The sequence below is a fragment of the Tiliqua scincoides genome, chromosome 1 (assembly GCF_035046505.1).
Source record: "Tiliqua scincoides isolate rTilSci1 chromosome 1, rTilSci1.hap2, whole genome shotgun sequence".
Taxonomy (NCBI): Eukaryota; Metazoa; Chordata; class Lepidosauria; order Squamata; family Scincidae; genus Tiliqua; species Tiliqua scincoides.
The window spans coordinates 68,540,193-68,558,608 of NC_089821.1; the positions used below are offsets into that span (position 1 = coordinate 68,540,193).

Sequence of the window (18,416 nt, forward strand, 5' to 3'; positions counted from 1 at the left end):
AGTGGATTTTTAAAGTGATCTTTAACCCCAAGAAGCTTGCAACCTGTGCAGTTTTAATAGCACAAAGGTAGGAAATGGGATTTTGGCCCTTTTTTCTTTGTTACAAAGCATTTAAAGATAGACCCCCCCATATCAGTGGATACCAAATTAGTGGATAATGAGGCACTTCATAGTCATGAAGTAGTGAAGATGTGAATGGAATACATCATGAAGCAACTGACTTGCAGTCCTTTGCTGGGTCTGCATTTAGCCTTTTTAAAATCTCATGCTGTTGAATGTGCAGTTCTGCTGTAGAGAAGGTTTGTCAAATTCTGTCCTAGATTAAAGCAAATTCAGAAGATAAGGTATACTAAAGACCATTGGCAAGCTTTAAGTGTTATATACTGTACATCTTTGCTCCTGTTGTGAAATGGTATTTTTGGTATGACAAGTATTATTCTCATGTTTCACCTGAGGCTGAGAGGTTTATCTCAGGCCACCTAGTGAATTAATGGAGAAGAGAGGTTTGAACCAGGCAAGTCCTAATTCATAACCCCTGCTAACTGAGTAAGAGGCGCTTTTTCAAGTGGGTGCTCCTCTTTTATTTAACAGGGGGAGAGTAAACCAGCCCTCCTCACCCCAGCAGTGTCTTTTCTAGTGGCTATCTGCTGGTTCTTTTGCATCTTTTTAGATTGTGAGCCTTTTTGGAACAGGGAGTTATTAGTTATTTCATTTTCTCTGTAAACCACTTTGTGAACTTTTTGTTGAAAAGCGCTATATAAATAATAACTATATAATTAATAATATTAATAATAATAACTCTGTCTCTTAGCTACTATACTACATCAGCTCAGAATTACTCCAAAGGCCTTATTGATTTCCCAGTCTTCACTCATGGCATCTCTTGTTGCTATTGATAAAAGCAGGGAAATAAAATAATTGGAAGGAGGTTGTGACACAGTTTACTTTCTTGTTCTGGTATCTTAGGAGGAAGAAGAGGAAGACAGCAGTTCAGATATCTCCTTCTCACTCACATCAGAAGAGTCTGAGATGGAGCCTGAAGAAGAGCGGATCCGTTATAGCAAAAGACTGGTCAGTATGCACTCTTGTTTCTCCTGCTTGGACTTAATAAGAATTGCTCATGTCCATAACCTTGATGCTAGATATACTAGAGTACAGTAGTGATGCTGTTGTACTGAGGAATGCTGAGTATATTGAGGTAGCTGCTATATGGAAAGCTTTTTTCCAGCGTCTCAGCAAGGTATGTTTTGGGGCACAAGAAGACTTTTCCTTGATAGGAATTGACTCATGGGTCTTAAGTTATTTATACTGTATCTAAAGCAAGTCCCTTTTATTTAAGAGAGTTATATTTTAATGTTACCTGTACTGAGTTCCTGAGGTGGGGAGGGTTTCAAATCAAACTATATAAACTTCAACCCATATCATACAAATGTGGCATTTTGGTAAGAGCATATATCCTGGAACTTGAATAAGCTTATGACATTTGATAGACTTGTGGTTGTTGCTCTTGCTGGAATAGCCTGTTAGTAGTTCTTAAGGAACTAAGTAAAGCTAAGAGAATGTGTGAGTGCTTGTGTGCACCAAGTTAAACATAATTTGCTAAAGTCCATTGAATTTTCTTTGGAAGTGGTGGTGTTCAGAGAAATCTGAAAATTTACACATCCTTCTCATAAAGAGATGAAGAAAAGTCAGAGCTGATGGATGTAAGGGTGCTAGTCTCAAGCACTTCTGTTTGTTTGAAGGGAAAGGGCAGGATTAAAACTTAAAATAAAATAGGTGGCTAAAATCAGTTATTAACTTCCTTGGGTGATATAAATAAGGTGTAATGATGCTTATATTTAAGTTATATTTAAATCTTCCCTGCCCTTTTCTGCTGGTTTGTAGTGACTAGTTAAATCCTTGTCTACTAATAATTTGCAGTAAAATGGAAGTACAAATCTGCTTGCCAGTGTTTTGAGAATTAATTTTCTCATAAATAACCTAGATTAGAATGGTAATTCTTAGTTCTAAATTACTCATTATTGTTTCTCATTGTATAGTAACTTGTAAAAATAGGCAAATAGTCTTGTGGGCAAAGCTAGAACTTGTATAATTCAAGATATTTTTACCTACTTTGAAGTGTGCTTGACGTTACTTGAAAAAATAACAAAATGTCCATGTGAAATACAGGTTAAATAACTGGTGTAGTTCAAGTTGTCAGCTTTTGCAGATGCATGACTGAATTATTCTTACATGATGAAAAGAGGAGTGCTACACTATGCATGCTGGTCCTGTTTGGCTGCTACAAATTGCCAGCTTCATAAAGTTTTATGGAAGTCAAGAACATAGTCTTTCCCTGTCACAGCTAAACTGTTGTGGTCTTGAAGGCAGCAGGGTTAATAGTTAGTATAGAAGATTGAATTGTGGTTAGGTCTTGTGGTATAAGGTGCTAGAAATACCATGGGAATTATTCCAACTACTTTATCACTTGTCTTTCTTGCATTAAGTATCAGATTCCTTAGCGTCAAATAGTATTAAGTTATTGCTGGAGGATTTAACAATGTCTTTGAGAATCTGAAGGAAACTAACCCTAAAAATATGATGTGAAAGTTTTTGGCGACCTAAGTAATTAGTTCTACCCTCTCAAAGAAATAATAATGTATAGCCAGCCACCTTACTAAACTCTGCAAATTCTATTACTTGCTGTAAAAAATATGGGATATATTTCTTCTTCCCCCTTCCCTCCCACCAACCTGTGTACAAAGTGAGAAATCTGTGTCAATGGCAAATTTCTCTGGCAATAACTACAGTATTTAGATGTAGCAGAATAGTTATTGAAATAACAAGACTAGGATCTGATCCAACTGCTAAGAAAAAAAGTTCAAAGGCACCCTAGGCTTTTCCTAAAAAAAAAAAAAGTTTAAGCAAGGATCAGTGTATTGTTATACTTGCAATGGAGCATTTTGTCCCTTTGCATCTTTCATCACTCGTCTGCGAGCCTTTGGTAGCACCCCTCCAGTCCCCCACCCCTGTCTATGCATAGAAGTGTTTGGGTGTGGGGTTGGAGTTCATGTTAGTAGAAAAAAAGGATGGAAAGTATATCACATTGCAAATTGTGGCCTTAGTGTTTAAAAAAAGTGAAAGGGATGACTATAGAGTGGTGGTTTTTAAACTCTGCAACGTTTGTCATGTCAGCTTGTTTACTGAGGAACTCTGCATCTGCTGCTGAACCCCTTAATTATTGGTTCAGCCACAGTGTTATGGGGTGTCTACTTAGTTATGGGGTACTAATTAGACCTGTTCTAGCAGTCGCCCCATACAAATTGTGTCCTGGAATGAACTTTACTGTCACCTCTCCCACCTTGCTATGCATTAGAAGAGATAGTTATAGTAGGTAAAGTTATTTTACAAAAGTTTCTCTATCATTATTATTCTCATTGATGAATCTCCGTTTTCCAAGGAACTCTAGGATTCTTTGGAACACAGGTTCAAAACTACCAATATTGTGCTTTAGGAAGTGTTAGAGTACATTGGTTCAAATACATGGTCTTATTTGTCAAAATTCTTCATTGATTTTTTTAATATAAATTGTCCCATTCCTTCAGAGCCTGGTGATGTCAGATTTTATATCAGTTAGTAGGCATTGTTTCCAATCATGTGTAGCAAGGTTTCATTTCAACGTTCAGTTGTGCATGACATTGGAAGCCTGTTTTCCACAAGTAGTAAATTAAGCTCCCTTTTTACATTTTGTGTACTGCAGGTTAACTGCAATGATCGGCATAAGATAATTTGATCATCGCTTTGAAGTTCATTTTTGTTTTAACCTTGGTTAACTGACATTTGCTAACTGATTCAATATAAATAAGACTTAAGTTCTGCAGAACCAGAATGTCATCTTTGTTAACAGATCTTCAATATTGAAAAAGAGATATGTTAACAACTTAGGGGCGATCATTACCTTGTCTTTGGCTGGTGCAAGGTCCCTTGGACTGGCCCAGAAGTGTTGTGAACATGCTGTAGAGCACATTTGTAACTACTCTGGCTGAGCCAGTGCAAGGATGCACACCAGCCACCCCGGATCGAGGCCCCAAGCCAATAAGTAAGCGCCAGTTGAGGTAGGCTGGCATTGGGGGGCGGGGTTGGAGAGGATGGCAGGGTGGAACAGGGTGTTTTGAGGCAGGGGAGGATGAGTGGACTGGGCCTGGGAAGGGGGTGGGACTGGCCTTGCCAACTTAGGTTGGATCCTAATTCTCCTGCTGGCCAACCAGGTGTTACACTGTGTTTCTTGGATCTGCATCATCTGTTTTGCTTGTGCAGATCTGAGAAGCCCCATGGAGAGGTTGGCGAGTGATAAGTGATAAGGGAAAGATATCGCCTTATTCTGAGTTATGCCACAGCCACCTCTTAACCTACTCTGGATATGGCACAGGCCTATCGGCTTGTCTGTTCCAGCACAGGTTAGGATTGGGCTGTTAGACCATTATATCCAGCTTTTCAGATAACGTAGAAGTACTAAAGAAAGAAAATGTACAGTCACAAATTTGGCTGACCCAGTACAATTGATCTTGGATTGATTTTTATACTATGTGAAATCAGTTATGTAAATCAGGAATTGAATGGCGCAAAAGCTCAAAACAAAGTTTCTCACATAAAATGAATAGATTTTATGCAGGTGATGATCCAAAATGACTAAAGGCCCAATCTTACCCAACTTTCCAGAAATGATGCAACTGCAATGCGGCTCTGAGGTAAGGCAGCAAATGTTTCCTTACCTTGAGCAGGACTCTGGGGCTACATCTTCACTACTGGATGCAGCACACACTCTGTTGGCACGGCTACATTAGTGCTGAAAAGTTGGTTAGGATTGGGCCCTCAGGTGTTTAACATTTTAATATGAACTTTTAGTGCTTAACTTTTGCTCAACCATTCAGATTCTCTATCAGATGGCATGAACTGGGAACTGCCCATATGATCAGAAGAAATTGCTTCGGCACTAATTGGAGCGAAAAGCCAGTGCCACATAAGTTAAGGAATAAGCACTCATTGAGAAAATGGAGGCAATTACTGCTAACTCAAACAATGTTAGAATGATGAAAGTGTATTGTAAGCTTTGTCAGCAATGGGTATTGTCGTGGGGTGTGTAGAAATGTCACAGTTCATGTTGCTTTATAGAACAACCTGAGCCTGCCATCCAGTAGTTTAAGAAGCTGTATAGCACAATCCTGTGCGTGTCTACCCAGAATGAATTCCTATTGTGTTCAGTGGATCTTGCCCCCAGGAAAGTGTGTATAGGATTGCATCCGTGGTGAGGTTGTTGGAATCATTGATCATTTAACCCCTCAAAGACCTTGTTTAAGAACCAGAGTGCCTCCTCACCTAGTCAGTAGTAACTAGTATGGCACTAGACTCTTCAGTAAATATGGATAAGTGCATTCATTAACATGCTTTTGAATAAGCACTAAATTTTGTTTGATTTTGCTGATAACATGGTGGTTTTTCTGTACTCTCTTAGATAAGCCTAAATGAAATAATAAATTTTGTATAAAATGCACATAAAGGGTAACATGTGTAAAACTTGATCCTGATATGCAGTTGTTATGCTTGGCCTTACTGCACTGAAATGTATTAGAGCTAGCATTTCTATGCCACTGAGATGTTCTGACAGACTTTTCATGGTAAAAGAGCAATTCATATACATACAATTCATATGCATATGCATTGTGCAGTATATAGTATGACTGTGAACACCGTGAAAGCACAAACTTCTTGACTGATGACCCAATCCCATGCAGTTTTTATGGTGGCAGATCTTGCACCCTGAGATCCTATCCCCGTTTCCTGGTCTGAATCTGCCTCCTGAGTCTCCTTGGATTTATGCCAGCTAAATAGCTGGTGTAGGTCTGAGAAGACCCATTGGGGACCAGGCAGCCTACAGAGAGTTAAGTGAATTTTTTTACTTATCTTTCCTGGGCTGAAAGATAAGTAAAAGGCCCATAGCTTAGTGTGTGTTCTGTTAGCAAAACTGCACACCCTGGGCTGTACTATGGTAGGATTGGACCCTAATGCAAATGTATGATGTGTGAAATTGCTTTACATCCTCTGTTTTTCCCCTCACTCCCCTTTGCTTTTCATTCTACCTGTTTTCTTCTAATTTCTGTTATTGGAGGTGTGCAGGAAGGGTCCATCTTCATCATTATAATGCCGTTGTACAAATCTATGGTAAGGCCACACCTGGAGTATTGTGTCCAGTTCTGGTTGCCGCATCTCAAAAAAGACATAGTGGAAATGGTAAAGGTGCAAAAGAGAGAGACTAAGATGATTACGGGGCTGGGGCACCTTCCTTATGAGGAAAGGCTACGGCGTTTGGGCCTCTTCAGCCTAGAAAAGAGACACCTGAGGGGGGACATGATTGAGACATACAAAATTATGCAGGGGATGGACAGAGTGGATAGGGAGATGCTCTTTACACTCTCACATAATACCAGAACCAGGGGACATCCACTAAAATTGAGTGTTGGGCGGGTTAGGACAGACAAAAGAAAATATTTCTTTACTCAGCGTGTGGTCGGTCTGTGGAACTCCTTGCCACAGGATGTGGTGCTGGCGTCTAACCTAGATGCCTTTAAAAGAGGATTGGACAAGTTTCTGGAGGAAAAATCCATTATGGGGTACAAGCCATGATGTGTATGTGCAACCTCCTGATTTTAGAAATGGGTTATGTCAGAATGCCAGATGCAGGGGAGGGCACCAGGATGAGGTCTCTTGTTATCTGGTGTGCTCCCTGGGGCATTTGGTGGGCCGTTGTGAGATACAGGAAGCTGGACTAGATGGGCCTATGGCCTGATCCAGTGGGGCTGTTCTTATGTTCTTATGAAACTCGGCAGGTTTCATAGAGTAGCAGCTTTTAAGATGGTGTCATTCTTAAAACACACTAAAGAACTGAGGAATTATATGTGCTGGTGTGAGTTTTCCTAAATAGACTCGGATCTGCTTTAGTATGTTTGGATTGTGTGCGCTTTCGGTTTTCACTTAATCTTATTCCTTGACACTTTTAAAAATATGTATTTAAAATATTTATATCCTACCTTTCCATTAGTGATACTCAAGGTGACTAGACAATATGTGTTTGAGATATATTAAAAATATATGCTGAACTTTGAAAGTGTCCAGTTTCACTGGGATTATAGTAATTTATTGCTACTCTGTGAATCAATGTGCTTTTGAAAGTGGTCTGTAATTAAAATTTTTAGAATGTTTCTATAGGAGATTTTGTGCCCAATAACATGTACTGTGTCGCATAATTTGTCTTATTTGTTCTGGGTTCACTGAAATGGATTGGGCTGGAGCCATAGGTCAGTAAATCCATGTTCTGCATGTCCAAATTCACATATCCAGTCTCCAGCAGTTCTAATAGGTCTTGGGTAATAGGTACCAACCCTGAAGAACTGGTTTTGAGACCAACTGCCAGTTGCATTTCACCATACTGCAATAGATTGATAGTGGTTTCTAGTATTAGCAACTTGTGAAATGCATTCTGTGTGGGACAGGCGTGGTAGGTTGCTTTTTCTTGTGCTTCTGCATCATTTTTCAATTGAAGCTATCTGCAAATAGTTGTACTAGTAGAGCAAATACACTAATACCTAACTGGCGCAGTCTCTTATGAAGTACTGGTCTCAAATTTAGTATGAAGACAACACTGTTTGAAAGATTCAGTTGTCTGAGTGAAGGCACCTCCCTGTTTACAAATGGACTTCATTTCTGTTGGTGTAAATACAGTGATTTGAGTTTTTATTTACATTTTAGTTTAAGAACATAAGAACAGCCCCACTGGATCAGGCCATAGGCCCATCTAGTCCAGCTTCCTGTATCTCACAGCGGCCCACCAAATGCCCCAGGGAGCACACCACATAACAAGAGGCCTCATCCTGGTGCCCTCCCTTGCATCTGGCCTTCTGACATAGCCCATTTCTAAAATTAGGAGGTTGCGCATACACATCATGGCTTGTAACCCGTAATGGATTTTTCCTCCAGAAACTTGTCCAATCCCCTTTTAAAGACGTCCAGGCCAGATGCCGTCACCACATCCTGTAGCAAGGAGTTCCACAGGCCAATCACACGCTGAGTAAAGAAATATTTTCTCTTGTCTGTTCTAACTCTTGTCTGTTCTAACTCTAACTGTTTGTTTTGAGGCATCTTTTCTATTTGTGTTTGCTAGGTTACTGCTCTACTTTGTTCTGTGCTAAGAACTACAATCTAGGAAGGATTTGGGAAAGTAGAAAAATTGTAATCGTCCAAATCTACCCCATTCCATAATTGCTTTACAATACTATGTAGCATTCACTGCTGCACAATGTACTTGTCTACAGATTGAGAGCCACCGTATCAGTATAAGACATGTTGCAGAGCTTAATCAGAGGTCAAATACCAAGAAGAAATTCATTTCCAGAAATCAAGACAAAATGTATCATGGATACAGCGTTGCCTTCAGATCAGGTTAAATCTTGAAGCTCATGCTTTAAAAGCATATTGCTGTGTAAAGAGATATTTTCTCTTGTCTGTTCTGACTTTCCTGACACTCCAGTTTAGTGTATGTCCCCTGGTTCTGGTGTTATGTGAAAAGGAAAAGAGCATACCTGTATCCACTCTGTCGATCCCCTGCATAATTTTGTATGTCTCAACCATGATGCCTTGGGCCTCTCTTTTCTAGATTGAAGAGTCTGAAACGCTGCAGCCTTTCCTCATAAGGGAGGTGCCCCAACCCAGTAATCATTTTGGTCACTCTCTCCTGCACCTTTTCTAGTTCCACTATGTTCTTTTTAAGATGTGGGGACCAGAACTGAACACAATCTAATTGGAGAACAGAAATAGAAAATTTCTTCCCTTTGAGCCAGTCTGAGCATAAGGATTAAACCATGGTTCTGCTTATTGTCTGAATTTAGCCATAGGTTTTTACCTCAGCTGGGCATTCTTGACATCATTAGCATATAATTCCTTGAATGGAATCAATACTTTTGCAAATTAGTTGGTATTCAATACTGTCAGATATGAGGAAAAAATAGGTGGGTTTTCCTTGTAACATGGGCAAGAAGGAGCTTGCCTACCCACCTGACCAATGTGGCAGGAGGCCATTCAAGTGTTTTGAGTCTTAGAGGCCTTGCTGGCTGCCCTTCCTATTAACCACTGGACAAACTATAATAATCTGAGTTTAAATTAATTTTAATAATTGCATTTATTAACTAATTTTAAAGCTTGGAGCACTAGAAAATACCTAGTGTACTATTGCTGACCTTCTTGTAGAACTAGGGAAATACTAATTCCTAGAAATCAGGATAATGGAAATATGGAAGCTTGCAGTTTAGAAGCATAAGTTGTCAAGAACACTTATCTTTTATGTTGACTTTGAATTTGGGGAACTGTCTGAGGAAAAAATTTTGGGAAAGTCCATTAATTTCTCCCCTTTAGACCTTTCTCAGGTGTGATGTTTAAAGGAGAGCTTAGTTAAAGGAAACATCTCTGTTTACATCCAGTAATGTTTCTACAGCAACAAGCACACACCCATACCACAAAAAGGAAATTCTCTAGCCAGAGATTCTCTGAATCTCTAAGGAACCTCTAAGAGCTTGACAAAAACAAGATAACTTAAGAATTCAAACATTTGAGGCTGTCCTTATATTAAAAGATGGGACAAAAGCAGAAAGACACTGGGAAACTTTATTGATGCTTAGATAAACTGACAAATTTGAAGGTGAAGGGAGATGGTTGATGGAAGATGCAATGAGCAAGTGAGTGCTTGGGGAGAATGTTCACATTTCCTCCGTGTTGGCAGTCTCTGGAATTCTTTCCTGAGCTCTTCTTGAGATTTGCTGGGCACTGTAGTGTGGCAAGTCTAAGACAGATTATTGTACTGTCATGAAAAGGGAAAGTATGCAGTGAATGCTGTAGCTCCTTACAGGAGAAGCAGTGCTGTTAACCATGCCTGATGATAGGATAATGTGCTAGCTAGTCTCATTCAGGGAAGACTTTATACTGTATTGGTTAAATTTCAATACCCAGTGTCTCATGTCTTAGTGAAAAGTATTGCACTTAACCCCAGATCATCAGGTCCTTAGATTTTCTTATTTCAAAGTAGCACAGCCAGTTGCATGCTATCCTGGAACACAAAACAGTGCTGAGTGGGAACAAGCAGAATTGACAACACAATCATTTTCCATAATGTGATATCAGCTTTAGAGTTCTGGAATGGATGTTGTAGGGCTTTGTTTTTAGAATGCTTTAGGCCAATGGTTCCCAAACTGTGCTGCAGTGCCCTTAGGCACTACAGCGTACTCATAGGAGTGCCGTGAGATTTCCCTAGCAGCCTCTTCTTCCTGGCTCTCCCAGGTACTGCCATATTGGATTGCATGAGATCTCCTATGATTCTCACATGATCTAAGATTTCAGCACCCAGGAGAGCTGGGAAGAAGAGTGCCATGACCATGTTAAGTTTGGAAACTGCTTCATTAGGCTAATACCAGTGAGTCTTCAGCTATTGGACATAGTAACTCAGATCAACTGTCTTAATTTACAACACTATAGATCGACTCCTACAGTCTCCTTATCGACAGGTTCAGCACCTGCTGATTTTGACTCACTGTGGGTGCCAGGCCTGCATCTGGAGGGCTGCAAGGACCTCCCAGACATGATGTGGCCTCCCCGCATCTCAGAAAGTCTTTCGGACATAACTGGGTCCTGGAACTGATCCTCTGCAAATATGGAGTGCCCACTGTATTCCTGAATTAACTTCTTTTAGGAAAACTTCTCCGCTTACAACTTGCAGCCTACCTTGTGTGATCCATGTTACTTTGTAGATTTGTTGAAGCATGGAATTCATACCATTGCTTGCTATCACAAGATTTATATTGGCATACAACCTATACCTCAGATGTTGTTAAACACAGATTACCAGGTAAAATAGGAGATATCAAGTAAGGTCTGAAGTAATAGCTCTCCTTTTTGCTGGTGAAAGTAAGTTTGGGACTTTGCAGATGACTTTGTTAGAACACAGCAATAGAAGTGCTCCTTTCTCACTTTGTCCCATGTTTCTTATTGGAGCTCTGCTTTCTTGGGCCGGAGTGAAAGCATAACCAAAGGGAGACACAAGATTTTAAACTACTTTAATAGATAACAAACAGCCCATCAGTAAAACAGAGCAAGTTGGATGTGTAGCCCTGAATAGTGTTCATGTGTTTAAAAAGCTACTTTTTAACATTATTGGGAAAGTGTGCATTACTGTGTACCCAGGTCCTGGTGTTTCTATTTTTATTGGAGAAATCCCAGGTTTCTCTAAACTTTTTAGAGGTGTAGTTTGAAAGGAAAATTCAAGCCCTCTGCTAAAGTGTGCCTTTTTTGCTTACTACTTTAAAATCTGTTATATGCTTCTAAAGTTACGATTTTCAGTTTCTCTGCATTATTGGAGAGAGCTGGAAATGGTACTTAAGTCCATTAGAGTCCAGAGGTGTCACTCTGTCTAGGTTCCCCTGGCTCTCCAAGACCTACATCCTCTCTCCCTCTTGTACCTTGCTATCTACTTATATCATTAGTTAATAAAGTGAGTTGGGAGCTATCTAGGGCTATAGAGTTGGTCCACAAAACCGCTGACTCTGACCTCACTCAAAATTGCTTCTGGCTCAGACTCCACAAATCTGACTCCACAGCCCTAAGCGGGACTGTGGAGTTGGAGGTTTTGGGTACTGAATCCACAAACTCTATCTCAGTTACCTGCCTCCACTGTACCTTCCCTTTCTAATTTTTTCAGGTTGTGCTGTCTACTATGTGCTGTCTAAAGCCTTAAAAGATAGTTGAATGCATTTTTAAAAGCTACACCTTTGTGCATGTTTTCTTATTTTCCACTGCTTTCATTTGTTGGATTGTCTGAACTGAGCCAGTGTACCTGTTTGTAGCCACTGTGGATAAAATTGATCACCAAGTGGTGGCCAGTAGTAACATAATACTGAGCAAACTTTTCCAATTGAATCTGAAAGCAAGAAGGACTGAGATCGAGAGGCTGACCCACATGAATAAGGCTATTGAAATAAAGTAGCTGCCTGGGGTGCTTGGAAGAGAGCAGAGAAGGTGGTACCTCAGGCCATGTGTGAGCAAGAGCTTGTTGTAGGTTGGGCATATTGGAAAGAAGAACCAAGAGTTGAGGTGACTTCACACTGATTTTGAAATGTAAAGCAGTTGAGACCATTTTGAAGCCAAGAGAGGAAATACGATTGGCAGTACTAAAAAGGGCCCTCTTAAGTGAACACATTCAATAAAATTTTTAGCTGCATTGCAAGTTCAGGCTTTTCTGGGTGACCATTTTCCTCTTTCTGCTCAGTTTCATTCTTGTTTCTGACTTTGGTTTGGTACTGTGAATGCTTTGGTAACTCCAATGAATAGTCTCCTCCTGGAGATGGGTTAGGGTAAGACAGCTCTGTTGGAATCTCAGTGACTTTACAGTGGGCTATGAGATTCTTATGGAATGTTTGTGGCATTGAATGGAATAACGGTACTAGCTTTAGAATGGATCCAGTTCATTTTAAAAGATCAGAAATAATCTGCCATTATGGTGCCACAGCTGATCACAAAGCTACAGGGAGAAAACATTAAACAAAGAGTGACACCTCTGCTGAAATGGATGCCTCATGTAGGTAATCATTTTCAGCACAACTAGCCCAACAGGGAATGTTTTTTCCTTTTATGCAGAGGTTCTCAAATGCTCAGGGAAAATTTGAGCCACAATAAGTGTGTGCGGGAGTGGGAGGAAGGCAGTGACGGGACCGGCTGGATCGTGCCGCTTTGGAGGGGCTCAGCGGCTTGCTGCCACTGAACAGAACATGCAGCAGCCTCTTGAGGATGGGAAACCCCCGTGCCAGCCTGTGCAGGGCTCCCCAACATGCGGAGGCCCTCAAAATCGCCATCAAGACCACTTCCGGTTTTGTTTGTGAAACCGAAAGTGGTTGCAATCGTGTTTTTGAGGGTTTCTGCATGTTGAGGAGCCCTGTGGAGGCTGGTGTGGGGGCTCCCTACACCCTTGAAGGCTGCTGCAGGCTCTGGTAAGTGGCAGCAAGCCCCTGCACCCCTCCAAAGCAGCGCAAGCCAGGCAGTTATGTCACTGCCTTTCCCTGCCCTTTAAGGGGGCAGAGGAGAGGGCTCTCTGGCTGGGACATTGCACCGCCCCAGTTTGAGAACTACTGCTTTTATGTATTATGGGATGTTGTAATTTGTCTAATACTTCACAGCATTTACTTACATATGGTTTGAGTAATCAAATAATAACCTTGCATGTTTGGTGTCTTCCAGTTGCTTGCTTTTTGACAGTGGCAATTTCTATTGTAATAATATATCTCTTTTCCATAGCGTGGTGCTATGAGAAGACGCTATGAGGATGATGGAATCTCAGATGATGAAATTGAGGGCAAGCGTACATTTGACCTTGAAGAAAAACTTACCACCAACAAGTATAATGCCAACTTTGTAGTCTTCATGGAAGGCAAAGGTGAGTATCCCTTCCCCTGCTCTATCAAATGCTTTTTAGAGTTGTATGTGCTTGTGAGGTTTCTTCCTCATTACAACAATAAGCAGTATATGGTTCAGTTCCTTATCCTGCCTTGTACATCAAGTATATTAGAATTCTTACTCATTTGACATTTTTTTAAAGGAGTGTATTGGTATGCCACATAATTGCAGAGAGGTTTTGATCATTACATTGATGAATGCATTTAGCATTTTTGCTGATGATGTAAAAACCTACAGTCTAAGGGTTGCTCAAATTTGCATATTCTGATCAGTCATTTACCACTTACAAAAGCTTGTTGTCCACATAGTAGATGCTAAACTACAATATGTAGAGTACAAGTTGGCCCACATGGAGATTAATTTCCCAGAATTCAGCCGCACAGCAGTGAGACTGTTGAAGTCTGACATTTGGCGCTAGTTGAGCAGGAAGCTTCTGTAGACCCCAAACTGCAGCAGTACAGTTACTTCTCCTGAGGTACCTGGAGAATTGCCTGAGTATCCAAAAACTAGTGGCTAGTCTGTGCGTGGCATTGTTTTGCTACCAGCTGATTAGCCTAAGACCATCAAGCTCAATACTGGAAGGAACATGTGGAGACCTGCAGAAAAATTCTGGCAGTATATTCCTGTTGTCTTGTAACACAAAGACAGTTCAGAGCTTCCAGTGGGTGAAGGGACAGTAGCTCAATGGACAAGCATCTGCTTTACATGCAAAAGGTCCTCAGCATCTCCACGTACCGCAGATTAAAATTTCTCATCTGAAATGTTGGAAAGCAGCTGCCCATAATTTGTTAACAATGCTGACTTAGATGGAGCAATGATACTTGGTAAAAGGCAGTTTCTTGTATTCCAATGAAAATGGGAAAGGAAAAATGTGTACCCTCTCCTGACACTTTCCCATATGATTTAAGGAACAATAACTTCATGGTGCCCATTCCTTGACCATGATTACCACCTTGGGGATTGGTTCCCAAACTGAGGATTGGTAAGGCAGTGGTTCCCAAACTGAGCACCGGCTCCCTGAGAAGGCACTGAAAGCATCCAAGGAGCTGCGGGATCATCCCCTGAAGCTCCCCAAAGCCAGCATTCTCAGAGGAAGAGCTGGAGGCATTCCTCTTGACTCACTGATGCTGCCTGAGCCCAATTGTGGCTTCCACTTCTGCTTTACTTTCGGGATGCTTGTGGTTAGCAATAAAGGTGCCCTCACAATGGTGAATCACGGGAAAACAGGTGGGACGGAGACAAGAGACTGACACATTGAACACCTTTCCCTGATCTGTGTTCCAGGAGGTGATTGCAAAGTGCTTTTTCTTTGGCTGCGGGCATCTCAGGTTTTTCTGGTTTACAGAGACAGGAGTGGTCAAGCAAAATTTGCTTCTGTGCCCACCGCCGCTGTTGTCATTGGCTGCCAAAATTGTGGTGGTGTTGGAAGGGAGATGCAAGTGTTTTCCTTTTGGGGGGAAAAAACTGAGAAAAAAGTAGAAAGGGAGCAGGGGGCCCGCGGAAGATCAAACAACCAAGCAGGGCGCTGTTAGCTTGTGTTTGTCTGCCTCACAGTGCTGCCTAGCTGTGATTGCCAGGAGAATTGGGTGTTCAGCCAGACATGCCAAGTGATGGAGCAGCTTTTTCAACCTGCCCTGTAATGTGAGCACAACTGACTAGAGTGAGAAGGGAGGTTCCAATCAGCAGCTGACACAGAGCAGGTTAACACTTGCATGTGCTTTTTGCCCACACACCTCCTCTCCTCCCTTTACAGTGAAACCTGTGTGCATTTCTTTGCCTATCAGCAGCAGCAGTTTTATGACTTTGTCAGTCAGAAACCTCCAGGAAAGAAATTCCATGAAATTCCTATTTGGCACTGTCCCTTGCTGCCTTAGGTCACTTTCTCGTGCGGTAAGATAAATGGAAGTACTGGGCTTACCTTGCCCCCCCTTCAGAGTAATGGTGTGGAGCCGCAGCCAATGACCAGTTGGTCGGGGGAACTGTGGGTCAAAAAACTTTGGGAACCGTTGCTGTGAGGTGATGAGAGTGATGTGGGGAGAAAGAACTGATTTAGCTAGACTTGATCAAGCCCTTAAAAGCATATGATACCTTTGCAAGAAGGACAGTGAATTAGTAATTAGTTCCTGTGGACAGTGTCGGTGAGATTTCTGGTATTTTTTTCATTTTCGTTACATTTTTCTACTCCTCATTAGTCAGCTGCTGATGTAACAAGTATTCTCTTCCCTTGACAGATTTCACTGTAGAATACATTCAGCGTGGTGGATTAAGAGACCCTTTGATCTTCAAGAATTCTGATGGACTAGGAATAAAGTGAGTGTGTGGAACAGTGACATTTTCAATGACTAGTGAAATAATCTTGAGAATCTGTGGCTAAGTTCCCAGAATGTCTTTTCTATATTGCTTTCAATTTTCATATTCAAAATTAGGATCAATTCCCCGCTGATTAGCTGAATACTGAACCTACGAAGGAAGTTGTTTGCAGTTCAGTCCACTTGCATTTTCATTCTGTTTAAATTCTCCAACACTTAAGCAAGTGGTTGATGACCACCACGCTTCATGGTCATGTTTCTCTGAGTCAAAGGAGTTCTAATGCAGCAGGGTCGTTAGAGTCCTTTATATGTGTTATAAGTGGAAAGTTTTTATGTTCCCCTCTTCCTTCCATAGGGAGCTGTGTGCTCATACTGTTACTCAGCTCTCTCCTAACTACGTACTTTGGCCATGAGAAAGCATTCAGCTATAGTTGGCCGTGCTTATAAAGAACTTAATATTACTTGTTCCCTCATCTCAAGGGACTGTAGTAGTACAGTGCAGAAGTTCCTATGCTTTGAGCAGATGTGCTGCCATGCTGTGCAGTGGTATAAGTGCAGTGGTTCTTCTGTAAGCTGCTCCTCATGATGACTGCTTGGTGGGAGACTTGTGAGGAAGAGCCCTTCTTCCCAGGCCAGCCCTTTACCTGGCTGCTGTGTAGTGCAAGCTCTTAAGAGTTTGAGGCAGGGAGAGAGTTCCAGCACTCAACCTACTTCTCCAACCTTGAGACAGCCCTTCTTTGGGCCTTGAGATTTCCCTGCTTTTCAGGAGGATCAGATAGTCTTCCAGAGTTGTCCTCTCTCATTCCTGATCCAGTCTTGGCTTTTTAATCCTGCACACCCCAGATTTCCCCACTGCTTCTGGTTCCATCTCCTTTTTTCCCCTTGCTCTCTTCCTCCCCATCCTTTCCTTGTTCCCCCTCTAGGTCCCCTCTGGGTTTCGTCACATCTGGACTGTTAAGCCCTCTTCAGAATGAGGGGTCTAGAGTTGATCGTTGCCTCTGGGCCACTGTCATAATCTGCGCCCTCAGTGAGGGTCATGCTGTTTGTCCTCCTGTCTCATCCCTGCCCCTGCACTTTCAGTCTTGCAAAATCAGTGAACATGCTCCACAGCAACCTGTGTTGCTACGAAGGCAAGGTGGGTGCTGTCAGGCGCCTGTCCTGGTAGCCTGGCCAGATTTTTCTCCTTGCCACTGAGGGCAGCAGTTCAGAAGTGTGACCCTCCTGCAAGTGGGTGAGTCCATGGCTGGACACCTTCTTTCTGTGCAGCTCTTATACTAGCACAATTGTACAGACAAAAATAATTGACGTAGAGCCCAATTCTCAGCTCATACTGCCAGCACTCCACTGGGGGTGAGTGTCGCAAACGTGCCATATAACACATTTGTGGCCCTCAACACCAGCCCAGCACCACAGGTAACTCTACACCAGTCAACACTGGGCTAGCACTGGTGGATCGCTAGTGGCAACCTCCACTTGGCAGTTGCACAGACCACCAGGCAGAGGAGAGGTGAGTGGGGAGGAGGCGTTCTGGGACATGGGAGTTGGGGAGAGGGTTGAAAGTAACTGTCAGGGGAGGGAGCAGGGAGTGAGGGAGGAGGGACCAGTGGAGCTCTGCTGCATCCAGAGCCTTTGTGTTGGGTCCGACATAGAGGGTTCTGCACCAGCCCAAGGGCTGCCACAGAATCAAGTCATCCCATTGCAGGGCTACTTCTCTTACCCAGGGGGACAAAAGTCCCCTTCCCCAAGGAGCTGCTGGCGGCTGCCCGGTTACACACAAGATGTTGCAGCAGCTGTTTCAGCACTGCAGCAATCCTAGCACAACAAGCAGCTCAGGATTGGGCTGCCTGTCACATGTGCCCGCATGGGGGTGTGATCCACCTGCTTATTCAGAAGCTTACATGGCACAAGGAGCAGCATAAAAGGTGCTAGATCTGTTGTTGCAACCTTTTACCCCCACCCATCTGCAAAGCACATGGAGAGAGGAAGAATTCTGCATTTGAATAAAAAGCCATTTTTGTTAACCTTTGTGAAGGTACTTGCCTAGTTGTTGCTTCTAATGTTAGTTTTAAAACATTAATATTTAGTGACTACTCTGTATCTCAGTTAATACAACACTGAGATCTTCCATTAGTATCCACTCTGTTTTACAACTGGAAGTTTGAGATTTCTTTGCCTAGCATCGCTTTGCTAAATTTCAGTGAATTTTTAGGACTGAGTTCCAACTTATTTTTCACGTAGAGTTTACAAATGCCTCTTGTCTATGTCTGTTGACCCAACATTTGCTAGCCAGGCTTAAGGTTGCTTTCACAGTATCATTCTACTTGTACAGTATTTAAGACTCATTTTACGATGCTTGTAATATAGATCAGGGGTGCCCAAACCATGGCCCTGGGGCCACTTGCGGCCCTCGAGGCCTCTCAATGCGGCCCTCAGGGAGCCCCCAGTCTCCAATGAGCCTCTGGCCCTCCGGAGATTTGTTGGAGCCCACATTGGCCTGACGCAACTGCTCTCAGTGTGAGGGCGACTGTTTGACCTCTCACATAAGCTGTGGGATGAGGTCTCCCTCCACTGCTTGCTGTTTCACAT

At 42.2% G+C, this 18,416-nt stretch overlaps 1 protein-coding gene across 3 annotated transcripts in view; it reads left to right on the forward strand.

Annotated features, from left to right (window-relative positions):
- The window catches only part of KDM2A (lysine demethylase 2A), a 66,916-nt gene that overhangs the window by 1,513 nt on the left and 46,987 nt on the right, over positions 1–18,416 (forward strand). For all 3 annotated transcript variants that reach the window (XM_066611464.1, XM_066611465.1, XM_066611463.1), the window contains exons 3-5: positions 967–1,071; positions 13,363–13,501; positions 15,753–15,831. In XM_066611464.1, coding sequence (XP_066467561.1) covers positions 967–1,071; positions 13,363–13,501; positions 15,753–15,831 — 323 coding nt within the window. The remainder of the gene's footprint in view (positions 1–966; positions 1,072–13,362; positions 13,502–15,752; positions 15,832–18,416) is intronic.